Source organism: Phyllostomus hastatus, unplaced genomic scaffold (assembly GCF_019186645.2).
Source record: "Phyllostomus hastatus isolate PE091 unplaced genomic scaffold, TTU_PhHast_1.1 phas_scaffold_46, whole genome shotgun sequence".
Classification (NCBI taxonomy): domain Eukaryota; kingdom Metazoa; phylum Chordata; class Mammalia; order Chiroptera; family Phyllostomidae; genus Phyllostomus; species Phyllostomus hastatus.
The window spans coordinates 14,559,783-14,586,443 of NW_025334032.1; the positions used below are offsets into that span (position 1 = coordinate 14,559,783).

The window sequence follows — 26,661 nt, forward strand, 5'->3', positions numbered from 1 at the left end:
TAATAGTTTATTAATTTAAAATAGGAATGCTCAAGTTTACGTTTTATATTTTTCAAAGATATTTATTGTTTTTCTCTCTTCTCTTACAGTCTACTTATCTTGCTTTTGCCTGATGGCATTTGTGTTTATGTAACCAAATAGTTATTTATTCCCATGAATATTCTCTGGAATATTTTACTGTACATTTAATATGTGATATGAATTGATGATCCCCAGAAACTTTACTGATTAAGCAATCTCAGGGAAAATCTTCCATTTTATTTTTAAAAGATGTTCAGTCTCTACTCTTTTTGGTCCAAATATTTTAATGGAAGGCTGACTTTGGCTCCACAGTGAAATAGATGTGGGTTCCATCTCAGGACCTGGGCAAGTTGATTACACTTTCTTAAGACTTAATTTTTGGTATATAATCTTTAGGATTTTTGTGAAGTTGGATTTATGTTGGCTCAGTAAATGTTAATAATTAATTTAATATTTAATAATTAATTTAATATTTGTAATATAGTAGTGTTTTTAATGCTAGTGAGTTATTTATTGTTAGATTTTTAAACAAAAAATATTTTAGAATATCCTGATAGTTTAAACAACTCATATATTTGGTAGGCTTGAAAAGCAAATAATAATGACTAAACTTGCTTTCTGTATGTTAACATTTTAAAGCAAGTTAGGTTAAAAGTACAAATATGATATACTCACTATATTTGTACAGCATATAAGTTTTCTGAAACATGAATTTCAAATACAAATTTTATTTCAAGTAAAGGTTACAGTAAATACCTGTGGGCAAATTTCATAAAGTAATGTTAAGAACAATATACAAGCTATGTAGAAAGTATAATATATTCAGTGTTACTGGAGAATGAGTTTGTAGCTTTGTGTTCTCTAAATCATCTTAGTTCCTTTACTATTTCTATTCAAGTAACTAAAATGATACATTTTTGCTTTTCAGTCACTCAAGACTGCTTGCAACTGATTGCAGACAGTGACATGCCTACTATACGAAAAGGTAATAAAATAGTCCCAGTAATTTTTCCACCTAGAATTCAGTGTAATCCAATCACTTGTAAATTTCAAGTCTAAAGACTATATTCAGACCTCAGCTCAAACACTTCAGTGTCTACTCTCTACCTCAAAACTTTAGTTAGATATAAAATAATCAACATATTTATTCAAAATAATTAGGGAATAAATATTTAGGTTAATCTAATATTTTAAAATAAAATTATCTTAGAGACACTAATACTTAGAAGTTTTAAATAAGTAGCATATGATAAAACAAAATAATACTAAAGCAAAGGTTTTTTTTTTGATTATTTAGAAATTATTTTGGCTTCTATAAGATCACCTCAAGATCATATTCACAAATATTAATTATTCTCTTAAGTTGTAGAAATCATAGTAGGATGAAGTAAAACCAAACATATTATAAACATCTCACACTAATTAATTTATTAATAAATGTATATGTACAAATAAGTAAATGTAAAATTTTGTGAGATATTTTCAGTGTGAAATTATTGCTGTGTATTTTACATATAATGGTTAAGTCTACACAGAGTTACAGTTGCTTTGTAAGCACTAGAGCTCAGCAGTGACTAAAATATATACGGTTCCTTACCTTCTTGGAGTTTGCCTTCCAATGAGGGAAAAACAGAAAATAAAATGAATAAGTAAAATGTAAATGCTGGTCATAAAATTAAATGCTATTGAGAAAAATAAAGGAGGCAGGGTGCAAGAGAGTATTTGGGTTATGAACCATAAAAGGGAGTTCAAAAGTGTCAGGAGGCTAAGCTAGAGCCAGGAATGGGGAAACAATAACAAGTCCAGATAATGAATTTGGATTGGCCTTTGTAATGATTCCCAGGAGTGTTATCTTGCATCTGTATTTTCCTGTGTGACTTCAGTTATATTAAATGTAACACAAATATTAAACTATTTGAAACTCTATTATTTATTACTCTGCATTTTCCAAAGTCATATGTTTGTAGCTTTTAGTAGGCAACTAACTGTTTCCTAAGAATTAAAATTAAGCCAAAAAAGACCCTAAGGACCAAAGATAAAATTTACAAAATATATAATTGAGAAACAATTTGTTTTACGCATTTGACCAAAACCAAAAATGCTATAAATCACCCAAAAAGACACAGTTGCTACTCCATTGTGAGTATGAATTGCACAGTGTTGTCATCTTCTTGGCATGGTGGCTGCTCTCCACTGATCCAGGGTGCTCATCTCAGTGCTTTGCCCTTTGGACCCAAGGATTGGCCTTGTGTTTCCAGCAGGCCTTGGACATTAATATAAGTGTAAATAATAAGTGTGATGTACATTTCAGCAGTACTGTTTCACTGGGCCCCATAAGTTTTTATATGTTGTGTTCCTATTTTTATTTGTCACAAGATATCTTCATTTATCTTTTGATTTGTTTTGTGACCCATTAGTTGTTTAGGAGTATGTTGGGAGCCGCCCTGCCTGGTTTCAGGAGCTGTAACCCCCCGTGGCTAAGGCTGAGTGAGCGACCTTTGGACCATAAGCCACTAAGGAGACAAAGCTTATCTCCCTGGCAGGAGTGCTGCTTCTGCTCATTTTTTTTTTTTTAAAGATTTCATTTATTTATTTTTAGAGAGGGAAGGGAGGGAGGGAGAGAGAGAGAGAGAGAGAGAGAGAAACATCAATGTGCGGTTGCTGGGGGTCATGGCCTGCAACCCAGGCATGTACCCTGACTGGGAATCGAACCTGCGACACTTTGGTTCGCAGCCCGAGCTCAATCCACTGAGCTACGCCAGCCAGGGCCGCTTCTGCTCATTTTTCCATAACTGGTCCCCAATGCTTGATCAGTTAGCCACTGATGGGTAAGATTCCCCAAGGGGGAACAACCTATGATAGGCATGATCATGTGGAGGACCCAGGGAAGGACTTGGGGGGCTACAGCAAAAGGGGGTGGTGGGCCCTCACCCCTCAGCTTTGACATAGCTTGAATCCTCATTTTGTCTGCAAGAAGTCTCCTAATCTTTTGGCTGCCTAGCCTCCTCTGCCTGACTTAATCCTGAAACAATGACAGAGGGCGATGCAACCCTATGCTGGAAAGGACAGGTTCCCTGGGTGATCAGGCCTGAGAAAGAATACATAAACGCCTGTGAAACCTGCTGCTTTGCTAAGAATGCTATTAATTAAATGATAAAGGCCCGAGCAGGAAGTTTTGTAGCCCTTTAGCTAACAGACCCTGACTCAGAATAAGTCCTCAGAGTTCTTTGTATGTTATCTATTGTTTGATCCTTACTGCCTGACAATGATTAATTAACTGTACCTGTATTCCTGTACAAATTAAAAGCCAATAAAAAGCCAGTGAAGGGAAGGATCGGAGTGCTGTCCTCTTGAGACAGTTGCCAGGCTACTCCGAGGCACCCTCCCCTTGAGAGTGTATCCATGCTGTCCCTTTTCCTCCGCAGGACTCGGTAGTGCGTGTGAATGTCTCATGTCTCATCCATAGAGCTGTGGACACTGCCGGCCGGTGTCTGCATCAGGAGTATGTTGTTTAACATTCATGTATTTGTGCATTTTCCAGTTTTCCTCCTGTTGCTGAGGTCTAGTTTCATACTGTTGTTGTTGAAAAAGATACTTGCTGTCTTTTTTAATTTGTTGAGACTTAGTTTGCACTCTAACATTCCATTTGTCCTGGAGAATTTTCCTTGCGCTCTTAAGAAGATTGCATATTTGGGTACTGTAGAATGGAATATTCTGTATTTCTGTTAAGTTCATTTAGTCTTATATAATCTTGTTCAAGTATTCTATATCCATATTGGTTTTCTTTTGGATGATCTACCCATTGTTTGAAATGGGGTATCACATTCTATTATTACTGTATTGTTGTCTTCTTTAAGAGTTCTTAATACTTTCTTTATATATTTAGAGTCTCTAATGTTGAGTGCATATATTTTTATATTTCTTATGTCCTCTTGAATGTCATCATATAACGACCTTCTTTGTCTCTTGTGAGTTTTCAAATGCCCATTTTGTCTGATATAGGAATAGCCACTTCTCTCTTTTGTTTACTGTTTGCATAGAATATTGTTTTCTAACCAAACCCTTCAGGTTTAGCCCATCTGTGTCCTTAAAGTGAATTTCTTATGGGCAGCATATGGTTGGATTTTTTAAAAAGTCCATTCAGCCAATCTACACTTTTACTTCTCCCTCCTCCACACTTTATGATTGATGTGACAATTTACATCTTTTTATATTGTATAACTATTAAATTATTGTAGTTATATTTTTTAAATACTTTTGTCTTTTAACTTTTACACAAGAGAGAAAGTGATTTGCAACTTATTTCAGCCATTTACTTCAGGTAGTTTACTGGAGATTTGATTGTGTTGTGTTTTCTTGATTCTTCATATCCCTCGTAGATTTATTTTGCTGTTTGTATGTTTGAAGAAGCAGCCACCTCTTCCAGTCTTCCTGGACTGGTTTTGACTGGGAGATGTGTGTTGGCCAGCAGTGCTTGGTATTAGCCACGCTGAGGCTGAAGACATGATCCACTTTGCTTTCGTTTTTCCCTCCTGGAGGAAAAACATCAGTTCTCTGCCTTTTTTTTTTTATCATGATAAAAATGTCAGCTCTAAGGGGATGCTTTCCCCTTTCTTTGTTTCTAACTACATCCAGGACCAGTGCTCAGTGTGGGGCAAGGCAGAAACACTTACTATATCTCCATGGGAGAAGCATGGAGTAAGGCAATCTTCCTGGTGTTGAGCTAAGCCTGTTTAGGAGAACTGGTGTGAGTACATTGAAACTGCTCTTCTTACCCATGAAAATATGGCTGCTTCTCACTTTGTGCTTCTTTAGAATGCTTCTACTTAGCTAGATTCTGAATTTCTTGTCAACATATTTTGGTTTCATTATTATCATTAAGTCAGTATTTTTGTGGAGGGGTAATATATAAGGCTTTCTATTTTACTTTACCATCTTGCTGTTGTTATCCCCACTCAGAACTTTAAATATACAATCCTACTGCCTTTTGCCTACATAGTTTCAAGTGAGAAATCAGCTGTTAATATTATTGAGCTTCCCTTGCACTTGAGGAGTTGCTTCTCTCTTGCTATTTTCAAGATTCTCTCTTCTCTTTGTCTTTCCACTGATTTATTTTAATACATCTTGGTACAGCTCTCTTTGAATTTATCCTCTTGGAAGTCATTCAGTTTCTTGGGTGTGTAGATTTATTCTTTCTTAAAAGTTGGGAAGAGTTTGGCAGTTATTTCCTCAAATATTCTTTGTGTCCCTTTCTCTTCTCCTTCTGGAACTCCTGTCATTCACACATTAGTGTGACTGATGCTGTCTTACAGGTCTCTTGTACTCTCTTCACTTCCTGTCATACCCTTTTCTTTCTGCTCCTCAGGCTGAATAATTTCAGTTGTTCTAACTTCAGTGTTGCTTAATCTGTCTTCTGTGTGCTCTATCTGGTGTGTAAACTCTCCAGTGAATTTTTTAAAAAATTTCAGCTCCACAAATTCTATTTGGTTCCCTTTTTAAAAATGATTTTTATCTCTTTATATAGTGTCTGTTTTGCAAACAAAATTCTACTGATTTTAAGTTCTTTTTCTGTGGTCTCCTTTAGCTCTTTAAGCATATTTAAAAGATATGCTTAAAGTCTTTGTTTATTAAGTTCAGTGCCTGGGCTTTCTTAGGAATGATTTCTGCCAATTTCTTTTTTTTTCTATGAATGATTAATAAATTTCCATTTGTTTATCTACTTTTTATTTTTCTTTGAAAATTGAACAATCTAAATATTACAGTGTAGGAAGTCAGAAAATTATATTTTTTCCCCATCCCCTGGGTTTAGTGTTAATTGCTGTGGGCTACAGTGGTCCATTTGTTTATTGATTTTCCAAAATTGTCTTTGCAAAGACTGTATTTCTTGTCCTATGTGGTCACTGAAGTCTTTCATTTTTGGGGTATCTCTGCACTATGTCTGATTTTTTCATACAATATTATTTATTAGTGAAGACTAATTAGGACATATATCAACATATAGTTTAATATTTTAATGTTGATTGAAAGCACACTATAAAATGATAGATATGATATGTACATTTTAAAAAGTGAAAAAACAAATTTATCTTAGATATTTATATAGAAATATCTAAGTTAAGAATCATGATTTTGATTTGATTTTTTCAAAGATTTTATTTATTTATTTTTATAGAGGGAAGGGAGGGAGAAAGAGAAAGAGAGAAACATCAATGTGCGGTTGCTGGGGGCCATGGCCTGCAACCCAGGCATTTGCCCTGATTGGGAATCAAACCTGCGACACTTTGGTTCTCAGCCCACACTCAATCCACTGAGCTACGCCAGCCAGGGCTTGATTTGATTTTTTTACTTAAATTCATAAATTTTACAATTAAAAAAATGTTTAACTACAGTTTGGACTCAATATTATTCTTAGTTTATGATGTAGAACATAATGGTTAGGCAATCAAGTGCTTTACAGAATGGCCCCCCGATATTTCAAATATCTACCTGGTAACATGCATAGTTATTATGATATTATTGACTATATTCCTTATGCTGTAATTTACATCTCTGTGACAATTCTGTAGCTAACAATTTTTATCTCTTAATCCCTTCACCTTTTTCACTGAGCCCCCTAGACCCTCTCCTCTCTTTCCACCATCAGTCTGTCCTCTGTTTCTATGAGTCTGTTTCTGTTTTGTTTATTTTGTTCTTTAGATTATATATATAAGTGAAATCATACAGTATTTTTGGTTTTTCTTGCTCACTTATTTCACTTAGTATAATACTGTGTAGGTCCATCCATGCTGTTGCAAAAGGTAAAATTTCATTCATTTTTATGGCTGAGTAGTATTCCATTGTGTATGAGCACCAGAGCTTTTTTAGCCACTCATCTATTGATGGGCACTTGGGTTGCCTTCATATCTTGTCTATAGTAAATAATGCTTCAGTGAAAGTGTGGATGCATATATTCTTTCAAATTAGTGTTTTGGGGTTCTTCAGGTATATTCCCAGAAATGGAATTGCTAGGTCATAAGATGGTTCAGCTCCATTTTTAATTTTTTGAGGAACCTTCACACTGTTTTCCATAGTGGAAATCTGCACCAATCTGCATTCCCACCAGCAGTGCTCTAGGATTCCCTTTCCTCCACATTCTCACCAACAGTTGTCGCTTGTTGACTTATTGATGATAGTCATTCTGATAGGTGTGAGGTGATAATCTCATTGTGGTTTTGATTTGCATTTCTCTGATGATTAGTGACATTGAGCAACTTTTTATATATTAGTCATTTGTATGTCCTCTTTGGAGAAGTGTCTTTAGGTCTTCTGCCCAAGTTTTAATTGGGTTGTTTGTTTTTCTGGTGTTGAGTTGTCTGAGTTTTTTATAAATTTTGGATATTAAACCCTTATCTTATGTATCATTAGCAAATATCTATCTTTTTGTTTTGCTGATGGTTTTCTCTGCTGTTCAAAACTGTTTTCAGTTCGATGTAGTACCATTTGTCTATTTGTCCTTTTGTTTCCCTACCCAAGACAATATGTCAGAGACTTTTTTTAAACCTCTAATCCTAATCCTAACAGAGGCTTACTTAAATACCAGGAGCAATAACAACAACAACAACAACAAAAATACTACCCTTTCCTTAGCAGATTGGCTCTGAGCTGGGGAACTGCTTCAACATTTAGTCGTGCTGCCAACAACTCTACCTTAGACTTCCCCTCCCACTTGTGTAGAGACTGAAGATCAGCTAGAGGTGTTAGTTGAAGATTTTTTTTCAGGTCTTTTTTGACCATGCATTTGGCTCTAAGCATGCACGTTGCATTGCAGATTCCTTGTTGTATGTGATAGAATGTGAAAGCTCTTGGTTCTTTAAGTATTTTCCTCCTTAGCCTCTTCCTTCTCAGGTTTTTGGTTAGTCTGCTGTCTGCCCCATCTGCTGTCCCTTGTTCATAGCAACTACTGGTAGTATATGTCTTTAAAGCTTTTGATTGACAACAGCCTGGGAAGCTGCTTCCACCTGAAAGGAACTTCTAGACAGGTAAAAGTGCATAGCCTCAATATTTTGAGAATAATCATTTCACTGCCTGGCACCAGCAAGGTGCCACCTGGGACTCAGGCCACTATTTTCATATCTGTTGCCAAAGTGGAAAATGGAAGATGGTAAATGGAAAAGCAAAAATACTATAATACTTTCTTACTGTAATTTAACAACCCTTTTTCCTTTTCATTAAGTGCTCTCTCGGTACTATTATACTTTTTACATACCTACAGATTTCATCTTTAGATTTCATACATCCAAAAATGTCCATAAGTTTTTGCCAGCTTAATTGATGCTTCAGTGAAGGGATTTATTTTTTGAGCTTTCTACTCTGCCATTTTCCATCACCTCATTCTGACATCTATAATTATATCTTTAGACAATTATATCTATTGATTTTTTACTTTTGTCTATGATAAAATTAATATGATTGCTCTTCATTCTCTCTATCTTCCTGTTCACAATAGATTTTGGGGGGTAGCATTATATTTCTTAACTTTTGTCTATTTACTATTAAAATGTTATATTTTTATTAGTTAATCTGTTAACTTTAATTTATATCCTTTGGATTCCAGCTGTTAGATATAAGACATTGATAATTTTATTACCAACGTTTTTCCTCCTCTATATAATTAACTTCCTATGTTTTTAGTTATATAACTTTGATATTGTCATGACATAAAACTATTTTATCCTTCCTGCCAAACAGTTCTTTTTATGTGTTTTTATCTTGGTTTTACAGATTAATATATTCAGTACTCACTGCAAGTCTTTTTGCTGTGGTTTCCCCATTCATGTCTTAGTTTGCTGAATTTAATTCTCTGCTAGTTTATTCAAAATGGGCACATGAGAGCAAAGGTCACTAAGTATTTGCATTGACAAAGCTGTTTCTTTTTCATTTTTATACTTTAAGGAAAGATGGGTAGATATAAAATTCTCAGTTTACCCTCTCTTTACTTGAGTATCTTACCCTTTCTTATTGAGTATCTTATTTCTACACTATCTTTTGACATTATATGCACTTTGAAAAAAACTAAGGTAAGAAAAGTAATTCTTCTCATCGGTGGCTTGACTGAATTGTCTTGTTACACAAAGAACATGTACTTACATTAAAACTATAATACTTATTTTAATATATATCTTAAAATTGACTATTGTGGTAACTAGAATAAATGTCCACACCCTACTCCCTGAAACTTGTGAGTGCATTACTTTACGTGTCAAAGAGGCTTTGCAAGTGTGAGGAGAGGGGTATGCAGGACTGGGTGAAAAAGGTGAATGGATTAAGCAAAAAGAAATTATAGACATGGATTATGGTGTGGTGGTTATTAGAGGGATGGGCGAGGTGGTAGAAGAGAGTATATGAGTGTTATATGGTAATGGAAGGAGACCTGAATTGGGGTGGTGAGCATAATATGCAGATGATATATTATAGAAGTAATTGTACACCTGAAACATAATTTTATTAAGCAGTATCAGTCCAATAAAGCCATTAAAAAAGAATAAATAAATAAATAAGGAATTTGGAGAGATTACTCTGGCTCATTAAGGTGGGCCCAGTGTAGTCACAAAGGTCCTCATAAGAGGGATTTAGCAGGGTCAGAGTCAGAGAAGGCAATGTGGTGGTGATAGCAGAGTTCAAATGATGTTCTTGCTACCTGGGGAAGATGGAAGAGGCTTTGAGCCAAGGAATGCAGACTGTAGAGATGGAAAAAGCAAGGGATAGAATTTCCAGATTCCAGGAAAAAAAATCTCAGACTTGCCAACACCTTGATTTTTGCCCAGTGAGACTTCTGGTGTTTAGATTGTGACATAATAAATGCACGTTGTTTTAAGCCACTACATTTGTGACAATTCATTACAGCAGCAATAAGAAACTAATAAAACTATTCTGAACCAACTTTCCCTGGCACATGATGTTCCCTTTCAGTGTTTGCCCTGCTTGACTTTTTGTTCTTTGTTTTGACTACAGGATTTCAATTATGTATATGCTGGTATTTCTTTACCTGTCTTCCATGTTATATTTTACTATATTTTTTCTCAAACTATTAACTCTTTTTTTATTTCCATCATATTGGTTTTGTGTAAAACCTGTTTCCTCCTACCTTCTCAAGTGCTTTACTGATATCAAAACTTCCTGGACTGTCTGTAAGAGAGTTGATTTTTTGTTGGCTCTTTGTGAGGTTTGTCTCTACCAGTCCCTCTCATTATTTTTTTGTTCTTTCTTTTCTTTACTTCTATAATAGCCTCAGTGTGACTTCATTTGCTTTTGGCATCTCTTGCAGTATTTTGAGGAGCACAGATCTGTCTGTTTCTTTCATGTAATTTACAGGAGGTAAAGAAGGATAGATGCATTTTATTAATCATGTTCGTAGTGAGGGTCTTGGCTATTCCATTTCAATGTAATTATTTCATAAAGGAAATGATGAGATTTACTTTAAATCTCAATAGAATTTGATACTTGATGACTCCCTTTTTCTTGAAACATGTGCTTTTCTTGATTTGTTTCTCTAATCATGTTCCAACCCTTGGCCACACATTTTTAAACACTTTTGCAAAATCCTCTTTTAAAAATTGTATTGTATTAATTATGCTATTACACTTGTCCCCATTTTTTTTCCTTTTTGCCCTCCTCAGCCCAGCACTCACCCCATTCCCTCAGGCAATTCCACACCTTTGTTCATGTCCATGGGTCATACCTATAAATTCTTTGGCTTCTCCATTTCCCATAATATTGCTAACCTCCCCCAGTCTATTTTGTACCTACCATTTATGCTTTTTATTCCCTGTACCTTTTCCTCCATTCTCCCTCCTCCCCCTCCTTACTGATAACCCTCTAGGTGATCTCTATTTCTGTGAATCTCTTCCTGTTCTAGTTGTTTGCTTAGTTTGGTTTTGTTTTGTTCTTGTTTTTGTTTTTTTAGTTTCAGTTGTTAATAATTGTTAGTTTATTATTTTTTCATATTTTTTATCTTATTTTTCATAGGTAAGTCCCTTTAACATTTCATATAATAAGGACTTGGTAATGATGAACTCCTTTAGCTTGACCTTATCTGGGAGGCACTTTATCTGCCCTTTCATTCTAAATGATAGTTCTGCTGGATAGAGTAATCTTGGATGTAGGTCTTTGCCTTTCATGACTTCGAATACTTCTTTCCAGTTCCTTCTTGCCTAGAAGGTTTCTTTTGAGAAATCAGCTGATAGTCTTGTGGGAACTCCTTCATAGGTAACTGTCTCTTTTTCTCTTGCTGCTTTTAAAATTCTCTCCTTCTCTTTTATCTTGGGTAATGTAATTATTATGTGCCTTGGTGTGTTCCTCCTTGGGTCCAACTTTTTTGGGACTCTCAGAACTTCCTGAACTTCCTGGGAGTCTATTTCCTTTGTCAGATTGGGGAAGTTTTCCTTCATTATGTTTTCAAATGAGGCTCCAGTTTCTTGGTTTTCCTCTTCCTCTGGCATCCCTATGATTCAGATGTTGGAATGTTTAAAGTTGTACTGGAGGTTCTTAAGCCTCTCCTCATTTTTTTGAATTCTTGTTTCTTGATTCTGTTCTGGTTGAATGTTTCTTTCTTCCTTCTGGCCCAAACTGTTGATCTGAGTCCCAGTTTCCTTCCCATCACTGTTGGTTCCCTGTACCTTTTCTTTTATTTCACTTAGCGTAACCTTCATATTTCCCTCTATTTTATGACCATATTCAACCATTTCTGTGAGCATCCTGATTACCAATGTTTTTTTGAACTGTGCATCTGATAGGTTGGCTGTCTCTTCATCAATTAGTTGTATTTTTTATGGAGCATTGATCTGCTCTTTCATTGGGCCATATTTCTTTGTATCGGTGTGCCTGCTATGTGCTAAGGGGCAGAGCCTTAGGTATTCTCCAGAGCGGGGCAATCCACATGGCTGCATTATGGCTGCATGTGGGGGAGGGGTCCAAGAGGGAACAATGCCGCTTGCTTGGCTCTCTGCTGGCTTTCAGTCACTTCGTCCACTATCAACAAGTAAATTGGGCCCTTCAGGTACTGATTCCCAGGTGGGAGGGTTTGTGTATGTTCTAGGACCCTGTGGGTCTCTCCAATGAACTCTCCTGTGATGCTGGGAGTTTCTCCCACTGCCACCTCAACTCCTACAGGTTTTTTTCAGTCAGAGGTTTTGAGGCTTTTATTTCCCTGTGCTGGAACCCTGGGTTGTGTGGCTGTCTCACTCCCCAGTTGTTCCTCCCAGTTATCAGCTAGAAAATGTGGGACTGCCCAGTCCCCCAGCCACTGCATTGCCTCTAGCTGCCACCTTGCTGTGAGTCCTCTCCACCTCAAATGCCCATCCCTGCTCCTCCTACCAGTCTGCATAAATGTTTCTTCTTTAACTCATTGGTTGTCACTTCCATACAGTTAGATTTTATGGCAGTTCTGGTTATTTTTTTGTTTTAGATTTGTTGTTGTCTTTGTTTTGGTTGCACAAGGAGGCAAAGTGTATCTACCTATGCCTCCATCTTGGACAGAAGTATGGCTTCTCTGTTCTCTATACTTTACTTTACATCCCCATGACTATTCTATAATTACTAATTTGTGCTTTTTAATCTCTTCACCTTTTCACCTATTCCCCCAATAACCCCTTTCATCTAGCAGCCATCAAATCATGCTCTGTATCTAAGATTCTGTTTCTCTTCTGTGTGTTTGCTTAGTTTGTTTTTTTTAGGTTCAATTGTTGATGGATATGTATTTATTGCCACTTTAATGTTCATAGTTTTGATCTTCTTTTTCTTAAATAAGCCCCTTTAACATTTCATATAATAATGGTTTGGTGATGATGAACTGCTTTAACTTTTTCTTGTCTGGGAAGTTCTTTATCTGCCCTTCAATTCTACATGATGGCTTTGCTGAATAGAGTAATCTGGGCTATAGGTCCTTGCTTTTCATGACTTTGCAAAGCAATATTTCTTGCCAGTCCCTTCTTCGCCTTCAAAGTTTCTTTTGAGAAATTAGCTGACAGTCTTATGCAACCTCTCCCGTAGCTAACTGATTGCTTTTGTCTTGCTGCTTTAAAGAGTCTCTCTTTATCTTTAACTTTTTTTCATTTTTATTATGATGTGTCTTGGAGTAGGCATCTTTGCATGCATCTTGTTTGGGACTTTCTGTACTTCCTGGACTTGCATGTCTATTTCCTTCACCAAATTAGGGAATTTTCTTTCATTATTTTTTCAAATAAATTTCCAATTTTTGCTCTTTCTCTTCTTCTGACACTGCTATGATACAAATGTTGGTATACTTGGAGTTCCCAGAGGCTCCTTATACTGTCCTCACTTTTTTTGGATTTTTTTTCTTCTTACTGTTCTGGTTGGTTGTTTTTTACTTCCTTATGTTCTAAATCATTAATATGGTTCTCAGCTTCATCTGCTGTACTGTTGATTCATTGCAAATTGTTCTTATATCAGTTCATGTAACCTTCATTTATTACTAGATCTTTTTTAAGCTGTTGAGGTCCTCACTAAGTTCCTTGAGCAACCTTATAACCAGTTTTCTTGAACTCTGCATCTGAAAGATTGCTTATCTCCATTTTGTTTAGTTCTTTTTTTTTTTTCAGTTTTGTTCTATTCTTTCCTTTGGGCCATGTTGCTTTGTCTTCTCATTATGGCAGCCTCTCTTTGTTTGTTTCTATGTATTAAGTAGAGCTGCTGTGACTTTCTGTCTTAGTAGCATGGCCTAATGCAGTAGGTGACCTTTGAGGTCCAGTGGCACAGCCTTCCCTACTGAGTACTCAAGTGTGCCCTCCTTAAGTACAACCTCCTCTTGTAGTTGAGCCTTGATTGCTGTTGGCAGGTCAATGGGAGGGATTTACCTAGGCCAGTCAGCTGCAATGACTGGCTGTGACCACTGACCACCAACCTCTGTCCTCCATGGAGTGTTGGCTGTGCAGTGGCCTACTCCACAGAGCAGGGCTTACTTCAGCAGGGCTCTGGTGCCTGTTTGTGTTCTGTCTGAGGTGACTTGGCATAAGTTAAAAAGTGATCTGCAGCTGACTGCTTCTTATGTTGGGCTTAGAGATGCTCTAGTGAGGCCAGGCTATAAACCAAGGCCAGTTGCTGCTAGTGCTTGGCCTGTTGTCACTTCACAAGGTACAGAGGCTCACTGAGGGTAGCTGCCTGTTTGAGAGGATTTAGGAAGATCAGGAGCACTGTTAACCACTTGGGTGGGCCCATAAGTTAGGTGGAGTGACTCTCAGGGAATTACCAGGGCAGGGCACACTATGTGAGCCATGTCGAGGGAGTCTCAGATATGATACTCCACATGCTCTGTGGCTCTGTGTGAGGAGGGCTCAGGAAGGGAGCAATGGCCCCTGCCAGCTGTTCTGTGTGGGATAAAGCTGTCCCCCAGCTCTTGCCCTAATGCAAGATATTTCAGTTGCTCCCTGTATGCCACTGGTACCTTTCAAGCTGCTGCTCCAGTGCTGGAGCTCAGCAGGTGTGAATCTGAGTAAGTCTGTGTGCATGCCCTTTAAGAGGAACTGCACGGGAATCCAGCAGTTTCTTCCCCCAACTCAATCTCCACTGGTTTATTCAGCCAGAAGCCACATCTTCCTGGCAGTGGAATCCTGTGCTGAGGAGGCCAGGTGGAGCTGGGACCTCTTGCTCTTGAGATAACCCTCTCAAGTTTTATACCACATGTGTAAATTACTCTTAAATGTATAATCTTCAAAATTGATGTTCTTTGGATCTCAGAAATAGTCCCGTGGTCTTTTTATTCTTCTTATTTCTTTTTAAAAATATTTTATTTATTTATTTTTGAAGAGGGGAAGAGGAGGAGAAAGAGAGGGAGAGAAACATCAATGTGTGGTTGCCTCTTGCATACCCCCTACTAGGGTCCTGGTCCGCAACCCAGGCATGTGCCCTGACTGGGAATTGAACCAGCAACCCTTTGGTTTTCAGGGTGGTCCTCAATCCACTGAGCCACATCAGCCAGGGCTCATTCTTATTTCTTTGGCAGTCTTCAATGCTGCTATGTTGTCACTTAACATCTGTGTTCTGATGGCTTAAGTGTAGATGTGTAGCCCAAATCATTTTCAGGAGTTCCAAGTCTACATGTATGTCTATTTAACATCTCTCCCGGGATGTCTTGGTGGTGTCCCAGCCTGAACTTTAGAACTTTTTCCCAAGTTTATTCCTCCTTTAGTGTTCTCTGTTTCAGTAAGTGTGATAACTGTGTTTTTAGTTCTTTAATCCAGAATTCTGGGTGTCATTCTTGATTGTTTCCTCTAATTCAGTACATTAATCTCAAAACTCTATCATTTACTTCTCATAAATACAATTTGAATTAATCTATTTCTCTTTATTTACATTTCACAGTCCTGGTAAAAATTACCAACATCCACATTCTAATTTTCTTGCTTCTAGTTTTGCACCTTTTCTTACCTGGTAGCCACTGAGTGATATTTCTGCACACATATAATCATTTTCTCCACCATTCACAGCCCTCCAGGGACTTTCCATTGCTGTTCATATAGCTCAGTCTACAATGGCCCTCCTTGCCCAGGTTTTTAACTTGCTTTCTGTTGAATTTCCTAGCCCTGCCTCATCTACAGAATGAAGCATACATACTATGGATTTCAGTGTCAAACCGTACTTGTTTTATATCAACAAAAAGTATGGTTTACTTAATCTACCTTTAAAGAAGTGCTATTAATATATTCTCCTATAAAACTATTTCCAGAATCTTAAAGATAATAAACTTAGAAAATCAAGAGAAGTAACCATGTGCCAGCTATAACATATGACATGTGTGATAAGTGCTCTCTGTAGCATTTACTTTCAGTTATTGAGGGAGATACTGCTGAAGTATAAATATATTTGGAGGAGACTTCCTATTCAAAATTATTAAAATATATCTTTAATAAAGTTTCAAAGTTTCACATAAAGTTGTGTCATCCTAAAATTTATTTACTACTTTTTCAGATATGTCAGAATAGGAAAGATCTGTTTTTTTCAAGAGCAGACAGGTTTAGATATACATTCATACATGTACATTATTTTCACATATTTGTACTGACAGTATTTTAATTTAATTTCACATATTTTTAATTTTGTTTTATTTTAATTGTTGTTCAAGTACAGTTTTCTGCCTTTTACTGCCATCCCAGCAGACCCCTCCAGGCCTCCCCACCTCCCTCCCATTTTCAACCCCCACCTTGTTTTTGTCCATGTGTCCTTTATAGTAGTTCCTGCAAACCGTTCCTCTTTTCCCCTGAAATTCCTTCCCCTCTCCCCTCTGGTCACGGTCAGCCTGTTCTCTATTTCAGTGTCTTTGGTTATATTTTGCTTGTTTATTTGTTTTGCTGATTAGATTCCTGTTAAAAGTAAGATCATATGGTATTTGTCTTTCACTGCCTGGCTTATTTCACTTAGCATAATGCTTTCCAGTCCCATCCATGCTGTTGCAAAGGGTAGGAGCTCCTTCTTTCTTTCTGCTGCATAGAATTCCACTTTGTAAATGTGCCATAGTTTTTTTTATCCAATCATTTACTGATGGGTATCTAGACTGCTTCCAGCACTTGGCTATTGCAAATTGTGCTGCTATAAACATTGGGGTGCATAGGTTCTTTTGGATTGATGTTTCAGGGTTCTTAGGATATAATCCTAGCAGTGGAACTGCTGGGTCAAAAGGCTGGTCCATTTTTAGTTTCCTGAGGAAGTTCCATACTGCTTTCCATAGTGGTTGTACCAGTCTGCAGTCCCACCAACAGTGCACTAGGGTTCCCTTTTCTCCACAACCTCTCCAACACTTGTTGCTTTGTTTATGATGGCCATTCTGACTGGTGTGAAGTGGTATCTCACTGTGGTTTAAATTTTCATCTCTCTGATAGCTAGCAATACTGAACATCTTTTCACGAGTCTGTGGATCCTCTGTATATCCTCCTTGGAGAAGTGTCTGTTCAACTCCTTTGCCCATTTTTTAATTGGGTTGCTTGTCTTCTTAGAGTGGAGTCATGTGAGTTCTTTATATATTTTGGAGATTAAACCCTTGTCTGAGGTATCATTGGTAAATATGTTTTCTCATACAGTTGGTTCTCTTTTTATTTTAATACTGTTTTCTTTAGCTGCACAGAAGCTTTTTATTTTTACATATTAATGTACACACTAATTTTATTAAGTTTTCAAAAAATTTAGATGCACCACATGTTTGGAGCTGAGTGGAGAGGGGAAGTTCAAATTTGTATAAGGCACATCTGTACTCTATCTGTTAACCAACAAAAATAAACTTTAATACTCTTGTAATTTACTTCTAAATTCTTAAATATGTGCTATTAGGAGTGATATATGCTTGCTTAGAAAAGTGTTCTACAGAATAGGCACTTAATTCATATATTCTTGTTAGCATTTATCAGTAGTCTAACATGTTAAAAATCTAAGTAAATTTTAAGATGTAGAAACATTATATTTACACTTAAGTTTATAATTTTTATTTTAATTTACTGTTAGCTTGTTTTCTTTAAGGATTTGACATTTATTCAACAGCATGCATTTATTGAGTACATAATATGTGCTAGGCTTTATTCTTAGCATTTGGGTTTATAGCTATGGCTGTAGCAGAGTCATAGCCTTGGCCTTAGGGAATAGAATCCATGTGTATATGTGAGTGAATGTGGATGTATGTGGGTGTATGTGCAGTGGGAAAAAATACAGAAAGTATATAAATACAAGTAAACATATACTCTCTTTAATAAGAATATTTCCAGCAAGTGATAATGGAAAAAATAAAATGCACTAAGCATTGCTAAGAGAGTCACTGACTGGCAGGGCCTATGCATGTCTGGTGTCTCAGTTCTTAGATCTGTTGTTCAGTTGCTGTTGTTAAGTTGCTGTAGCTAAAGTCGGCTCAAGGTCGAACAACAAACATCCTGGATCCATTATTGCTACATGGACATATACCAGCCTTACTTCCTCCTCGTCATGGTGACCAGACCATCTATATTCTTCACCTTAAAAGGAACCAGTCCATTTCAATGGCCTGCATCCTCCATTTACATAATGGGTCTAACTGAACCCAACTGACCTGACCAACATCCCTCATTTACATGGGGACTATTAGGAGAACAACTCTTATGGTTTTGACCTCTATGAACCCTGCCTTTCTTCCTTTCTTTGTTCTGCTTGGAGCACAATTTAGTTGCTGCCTAAATCTATGCCTGGACCGCAGTTCTTCCTTTGCTCAAACAAAAGCTTTTTACATTTTATTGCAGCCTAAACTTTCTTTTTTTGGTTAACACAAGATATGATGATATACCAAAAGAAAATATCAAGAGAAAATAAAAATATAAACTTAATAACTACTCAGTTTTCTTCACATTCTGACTGTATGACCATAGAATTTGGTAAGAACTGGCTTAATCATTTTATAGATATAAATAAATATAGTGTAAAGAAATAGGAAATCAACTTAAGATGTTGAAAGAAAATTTTAGTAAATAAATATCTCTAACAGGCAATTTTACAAACATTTTTTAATTCAGTTTAAGAGTATATGCTACCTCTATAATGGAGGGCATTTCATATCCCAGAGTTTCTATAACTAGGTAATAAAATGCTTTTTTTTTTTAAATGTAATGCTTGTGACTAATTACATAGTACACCACCATTTGAGTTATTTTATGTTTAAAGTTGAATTAGTTAATTCATATATTTGTTGCATGTCTGCTTTGGGCCAGTCATTATTTTAGGCCCTGGGGAAATAACAGAGAACCACACATAAACAGTACCTGAACCCAGAGAAGTTAGAATCCAAGTTGTGCATTGTTTTGAAAGGCAAAGAAAGCATCTTTGGTCAGAGTGTCAAATATTATTACAACCACTAAAGCAATTGCTTTGAGAGTCATCAGTTCATATTTTGCAATAATAACCATGAAATTGATCCTTTCTTTTACATTCAGCATTCTACATTGAAAAGTGCCCTGGGCACATGATCTCAGTTAAATATCAAGGGTGGGAAGTGGGGATAGCTGGGGTGGGTGGAGTTGTGGGGGGGAAATGGAGATAACTGTGCTTGAACAACAAAAAAAATGTGAAAAAATTTAAAAGAAAAGCTAAAAATACTCCATTATTATAATATTTTCTTTTTTTAAGATTTTATTTTTATTATTTATTTTTAGAGAAGGAAGGGAGGGAGAAAGAGAGAGAGAGAAACATCAATGTGTGGTTGCTGGGGGCCATGGCCTGCAACCCAGGCATGTACCCTGACTGGGAATCAAACCTGCGACACTTTGGTTTGCAGTCCATGCTCAATCCACTGAGCTATGCCAGCCAGGGCAATATTTTCACTAAAATAATGTTTTATTAAAAAACAGGCAATGATGGGTTTGCCTGTTATTCATAACTTAGGATATCTTTGATTCACGAGCTATTGTTAATTATCCAGTATACCACTAGAGGATTTTCATTTAAGAAAAGTGTTTCTCAGAGACCTTCTTTGGGAGCAGAAATTGGAGCCATCAGGCCTGCCCCCTATTGGGGTCATTCACTCCCTGTGAGAGATGGGACAGAAGAGGTTCCTGGCAGTGCTTAAGAGAGGCACACAAGAGCACCTTTGAAGATCTGGGACACTCCCTCCTCACCTTCCTCTCTCCCTTCTCCTCTTTCTCACAGTTCTTCCTCTTTCTATGGTAATCTGAACTTGGAAGGCTACCTTAAGGAATTGTTTCATTTTAACTTGAATTTACAGTGTCATTTTCTTTGTTTGATCACCTTGGGTTCTTAACTCCTCAGAAATATTCAGAAAATATTTGTTCTTGTTTTATATTCTTCCCTTGAAAGTTCTATTTGGGAAAAGGTCAAATATGAGAGGCTTGCCTTGGGACCCTGTTGAACTGGGCTGTACACTGAGTAGTTGTATTCATGAATGTGAAAGTGTTATCAACTACGACATCTTAACATGTCTCCTTCAGAAAATCCTCAGGGTAAAATTTCCTTTAATCTCAGTTCTGTCACAAGTTGTTCTTTTATTGAGCTGCTGGTATATTGTGTTATAGACTCTGAATTTTATCATCGATTTTCTTCCCATTTTTGTTATAACCACGGTGAAGCTTGGGGACACAAATGATTCAACATTATCAATCACAGAAACATTTTTAGCATGATTTTAGATTACCAGTTTCATTTTATTAGTCTATCCTTATATTACCATTTTAAAATTTTCTACTTAACTTATTTTATAACAATCTATTTATTCCCCTCCAATTTATTTATTTGTATTTATTAGTAAATAAATACCAATTTATTTATGTCCCAGTCTAGCTTTATGGTTCACCATTTACTCCAATATTTACTTAATGGTGAGAATCTACACCAGCAAACTTAATACTGTGAATTCACAGGAAAGGAGTGTTTACTCTCTTAATGGGCATTGATGTCCAAAAGCACCGTGTTCTGGCTCAGTGATTTGGTCCCCTTTTGCCAACTCATTTCTGTAGCTGCTATCTTCTCTCTGCTTCTTTCATCAGTGCCTTCCCTTGTTACTTCCCAAGTAAAGTTTGAGGAATAATAGAGAAGTGTAGTACTGAACAGAAACCACTTCAGCTTGAATATTACAGATCATTATCACAGTTTCTGAACCATTTCACAGTAGAAACTATGTCTTAGTAACTTTCCTCACTCTCCTTAAACTGAGCTTTTGAAGGTGCTCTTGTACACCCCTCTTTAAGACTCCCAGGAAACTCTCCCATCACATCTCTCACAGGCAGTGAATGCCCCCCAAAATGGGCCAAGCCTGATGACCCTACTTGCTATTCCCTAAAGAGATCTCTGAGAAACACTTTCCTTAAATGAAAACCCTCTGGTGGCATACTGGGTGAGGATCACCCATGAACCAAAGATCTCAGTTATGAATAACAGGGCAAACTCCTCATTGCCTATTCTTACACATTATTTCAATAGAAAGAGGGGTTTGCTCTCTCCTGATAACTTTTGCAAAACTGTCAACATATTTACTGTGTCCTCTCCTCTAGGAAGCAAAGAAAAATGGAGAGAGAAAAATTCTCTTAATGTGTTATTCAGAGACATTTTGTACATTCTTTGCCCCAGACTTTCCCATCCAGACCAGCCTTTATTAGGAAAATTGCTGAAATACAGAAGAATGTAAGAAAAACCAGACATTTCTTATGACATGTTTACTGCCAAGTTCCTGTATCTGATAGTCGCCTGAGTTAATATGTAAATGACACTGGAGAAACCAATGGAGTAATGTGATTTGTCTTCTCTTTCCCTTTTTTTAAAACATAAAGTTCTCTTCTATGTCTCAAACTTAGTTTAGAAATTAAGTGGATATGAAAAATGCTTTTCTCAGTTTCCTGTCTTATAAATTGTTCTCTTCGTTGTAGGATCTTACACGTTTGTTCCGTGGCTTCTCAGCTTTAAAAGAGGAAGAGCCCTAGAAGAAAAAGAAAATAAAATATTGGTCAAAGAAACCGGTTACTTTTTTATATATGGTCAGGTCAGTTCCATCCCCATTCTGCTCTCACAGTCCCATGCTTCCCATTTTGTGCTCACTTCTGACTGAGTTCTTTGTTTTATTTCTCAGGTTTTGTACACCGATAACACCTTTGCCATGGGACACCTAATACAGAGGAAAAAAGTCCATGTCTTTGGAAATGAATTGAGTCTGGTGACTTTGTTCCGATGTATTCAAAATATGCCTGAAACACTACCCAATAATTCCTGTTATTCAGCTGGTAAATAATAGTTCTCTATAAATAGAAAGACATTCCTCAATATACTGTCTGTTTTTTATTATCTGGAATGACAAGTTAGTCTGTTTTAATTGAGGCAGATAAAATCATTAGTAATAGTTTTATCATTTTTATATGCATTTAGAAAGGGCAGTAACTTCATAGCAGTCAACACTGAGAACAATTATAAGCTTTATTTTCTTTTTTAAAAAAATATTTATTTATTTTTGAAGAGAGAGGAAGGGAGGGAGAATGAGAGGGAGAGAAACATCAATGTGTGGTTGCCTCTCACACACCCTCTACTGGGGATCTGGCCTGAGACCCAGGCATGTGCCCTGACTGGGAATCAAGCCTTCAACCCTGTGGTTTGCATGTCAGCAATCAATCCACTGAGCTACACCCACCAGGGCAGCTTTATTTTCTTTAACCTCTAAAAACAACAATTAGAATAGAAGAAGAAGAGAATAATTACCATGTGCCAGGCATCCTTGTCTGCATTTTATTCTTGTTCATTTAATCTTCCTGTTTAAGAGAGGTGGAATCTGAGGCACAGAGCTACAGTAACATCCGTTGTCTTAGGCTGCACAGCCACTACATTCCAGAACGTGGTTTAAACCATCCAGTTTGATTCCAGAGTGTGAGCTACCAAAACTGTTCTTAAATGCTATGGATAAAATTCCCTTGGCTGATTTGAGAGTCAGGTCACATTGCCCAGTGGCTTCTCTCTCACTTTCATGCAGGTAACATCTGGTATAATGGACACCAGACAGGTGACTTTGGGATGTGAAAGTGTGGAAGTATGCATGCATTTCAACTCCAGGGCAGTAAAGATATGGAGAGAAAAGAGAATGGTTAGCCTTTGTTCATTTCAGCTCTGTGTTGGCTGTATTGCCAAGATAGCCTTTATTTTGTTTCAGGGATAATTCCAAATTAATCAAGTCTGGTATTAGGAAAAATAAAGAGTATTTGCCTTATCACATTTATTCCTCTCTGGTGATTTTGACAAATCCATTTAGACCCCTGAATGATGTCTTTACATCCAGTTACTGTGAAATGGCAGTATGAAACCTAGAATTGGAGATTGGCTGCTCAGTGTGAAGTACCATATTTCGAAGGTGTTTACTAACAGATGCACAATGAATCAGAAAGGGAAATATTACACAATAATAGGGATGATCATCATTCTGGATTTGAGGCCATAAGAAGGTCTAACAGGGTGATGGAGAAGTTTGGTACATTGGAAATTCCTAACTTTCATAAAAAACTGCTTCCTTGCACCCAGTGGTCACTAGTATTTCAGTGCTGCAAAATATTTATAAATGAGGCTATGCCAACCTGCTATTTGTTTATATTCCTTAGCACTTATACCTACAACAGACTTTCAGCTTTTCTAATAATCTGCTCCTCTCACATTTACTTTCTCGACCAGATTTCTTAGATGCCTTCCCTTTTAAGAATAAACAACTTGACCTTAAAGATATTTCTCTGTGCTAATAGCTTAGTATTATATAAGAAGCATTCTATGTGAAATTTTAGCTTTGCAATTTTTATCTGTTCTGGGGCAAATTTGTTTAAAACCATTAATGACACATTACTGTATAAGTGTGTAAAGCTCTTCCACAATAACCAAGAAAAAAATTAAAATGGTCCCTTTGAGGAACCCAACATAATACCAAAAAACCTCTTTCCTACACAAGGCAGAATTTTATTCATTATTTTATTAATAAATGAAATTTGTTTATTATAGGAAAGGTTAGATTTGTTATATGAACACATAAGCACATTTTCACTGTATGTTAATGAAACAGTGCAACTACTTTTTAAAATGTTGTCAAAAGTGTTGGCAATTCAGGCACTATTGTATTTGTTAGTCTCTTTGTTTCTTCTCCCCTTGCTTCTCCTCTTTCTTTTCCTTCATATAGATATTTTTTAATGGGGTCAGAAATTACCTTATACACTGAGTGTAGTTCTTGAATTATGATTTACATTCATGAATCACAAAATATGTCATTATATTTAGGCACCTACAGTACATTGTTTAGTTTTAATAAGCTAATTATTTTATTGATTTTGGTTATTAAGACAAATATAGTCATTTAAGAAAACAAAACATAAGAGGCCATAAAAAGTGATCCAAATGACTCTAATCCCATAGTCTTGTCTCCAGAGAAACACTACATAACAGATGTGCTCTATTAATAAATGGTGTTTTGTATTTTACTTTTAATCTACACATTTTATATTCACATTTAAAAGTATATATGTGTGTGCGTATTTTTATTTAATATTATCAAAAGTTTCTCTTGTCAATAAAATGAAACAAAACTTTTTTAACTCTATACTGTTCCATCAAGGGATCTGCTATGATTTACTTCACAGTTTTTCTTAAACGTTTGGTTCCTGTTTAGATCCTCTTACATTTTATAAGCAATAGGTGATAAATACATTTGCCTTTGCCATAACTCCTTTTATTTATTTACTTTAACTATTTTTTAGGCTAGTAGAATAGTAACTGGTTTAGAAGTCCACTGGTGTAATTTGAAGTGTGAATGCCTACGTTAACACTTTTTTCCAAAACAAAATCGTTTTACTTGATATTCCTTTTTCTTCTTTTTCATTGTACAACCACGTAAAGTTCTTGTAAACCATTCTTTTCTAGGCATTGCAAAGCTTGAAGAAGGAGATGAACTTCAACTTGCAATACCACGTGATGATGCTAAAATATCTCGGGATGGAGATGGCACTTTTTTTGGTGCCTTGAAACTTCTGTGACCTGCTTATACCTTGTTTGTGGCAATTTTCCTCCCATTCTATGTACCTCTAAGGAGAAAACACTTAACTGGAAATACCAAAAGGAAAAAAGAGTAGTTACCATAGCCTTTTCTGTGAGCTATTTGTTTTGGTTTGCTGAAACTAGACCAAACAGGAAATTTTAACAGACAACCACAGCCAAAGGGTGTCATGTGGTTTACAAGAAATAGAGCTCATTTAAGGAAAGATAGAATTAGAAAGATTTTTTCACTATAATGCCAGGATGAACAACTTACTCATAGTTTCTTGTCTTGGAGGAAGCACAGGGCTCAAAGGGGCAGAAATGATTTATTCGAGAATGGTATTCCACTGTTTACTATGACACAAGTGCCCATATCTGTGGGACCGTAAGACCTTGGGGGGAGTCTCAGGTTCATCCTTTGTTTTTGTGTGAAATACACCCCTCTCCTTTCTCAGTTAATATTCTAGATGGTAAAAAGAAAAAAGCACAGAAATTTTGCATTCACTATATGAAAAAGTAATTAAAAACCTATACATCATATTAAATAATTAGATTCAAAATAAGATATAGGTTACTTAAGTCTTTTTGGTTTATTTCAAGTTTGCAATTTTATCTCTAATATTATATATTACCTGATGAAACACTTCCACACAGTTTTCACAGAAAGGAAGTAATTCTCTCATGTGTCTTCACTCATGTGTATTTTTTGTATCTAATTTCAGTTACTTCAGAAATTTATTGTAGGGTAATTTCAATTTGTGAATATAAGCATTAGTTGAAAAATTAATTATAAGTGTTCTTATATAAAAATAAAATCTGCAATAGAAGTTAGTGAATACTTTTTAATAATGTAATATAATTTCCCTTTATTTCTATTCTTCTGTTTTAAAGTGCTGCTACTGTAGTTCACATATCCCAGCCTTTAGAAAATAGTTATTAGCTTTATCTAGGTTGAGGTTTAATTAAACTTATTGGTGTCCTAAAGTACATTATATGCCATATGCTGTTATAAAGATTACCATATGCTAGAAGACATCATCCTAATTTTCATTTTATAAAGAATCTTATTTGAGAATGCTGTAATACTTAACTTTGTCAGTTTCCCTTTCTTCCTTGTCTTTTTTCAAATATCATCAGTTTGAAGAGTTTTATTTCATTAAACAGTTTACTTCATTAATTTAAACAGTAGCTGGAAAAATAGACCCCGATCAGCATTAATTTTCCGCAGTCTATATAAAAATATTTTTTAATTTAAATTTTATTTTTATATTTTTGCAAATTAAAAAAATTGTATTTTACATTACCACTTATCACCCCATACCATCTTTTACCCTTCCCACCCCTTCCCCACATGGTAACCACACAAAGATATACTTTTCAAAATAGAAGGAATAATTTGTATTTTTTTGTATAAAATTAAACTTTGTTTAAAACATATATCTATAATTTTGACTTTTTGGTTAAAATCTATTTTGCAAGTTATTTTGTTTCACAATATTATAATTAAAAACAAATGATAGGTAGGAATTTTACTGCCAGAAGAAGGTTAGTAATTTTTGTAGTATTGCTGCTAACTTGGATTGCCAAATAAAAATATTTGGAGCCTTTGCTTCATTTTTTGTTGAGTTTGTCTAACACCACTCATGTTTTGGTTTCTCTCTATATAAATATTAAATGTCATTTTAAAAAATTAGGTGTATAACTGTAAAACATAAAGTAATACATGTTAGGGTATGACAAAGTATTTTAAATCATGGAAATTTTACATTATTTCAGAAAGGATTTGTACATATCAGTTTTATATAATACTTCTTAGAGAATAAGCTTAAAAAGACAATAAAGCATTATAATAAGCTTGCACATTAAGCTATTAAAATTTGCAGCTTGCATCATTATTCTTCATAAATGACCTAGCATATTTTGTCAGTAGACAGAATTCGGTCACATAAAATATTCTTAAATCTTTTTTACTTTTGGTTTTAACCAGTGTTAAAACATGCACCCAACCTTCCTCACATGTGAAATTGTGAGGAGCATCAGACTTTGGGTGAAGCAAAGGTTATTTTGATATCACGGAATTGCGATCAGGTGTGTATGGGTACTCCAATGCAGCAGTAGTTGCCAAGTTCCCACTTCTTTAAACTT

The 26,661-nt window shown here is 35.9% G+C and overlaps 1 protein-coding gene across 1 annotated transcript in view; it reads left to right on the forward strand.

Annotated features, from left to right (window-relative positions):
* The window catches only part of TNFSF13B (TNF superfamily member 13b), a 40,342-nt gene extending 14,212 nt beyond the window's left edge, over positions 1–26,130 (forward strand). The window contains exons 3-6 of the mRNA XM_045821462.1: positions 950–1,006; positions 21,396–21,508; positions 21,596–21,746; positions 24,403–26,130. Of these exons, the coding sequence (XP_045677418.1) occupies positions 950–1,006; positions 21,396–21,508; positions 21,596–21,746; positions 24,403–24,515 (434 nt within the window). The 3' untranslated portion in view covers positions 24,516–26,130. The remainder of the gene's footprint in view (positions 1–949; positions 1,007–21,395; positions 21,509–21,595; positions 21,747–24,402) is intronic.
* The last annotated feature ends 531 nt before the right edge of the window (positions 26,131–26,661 follow it).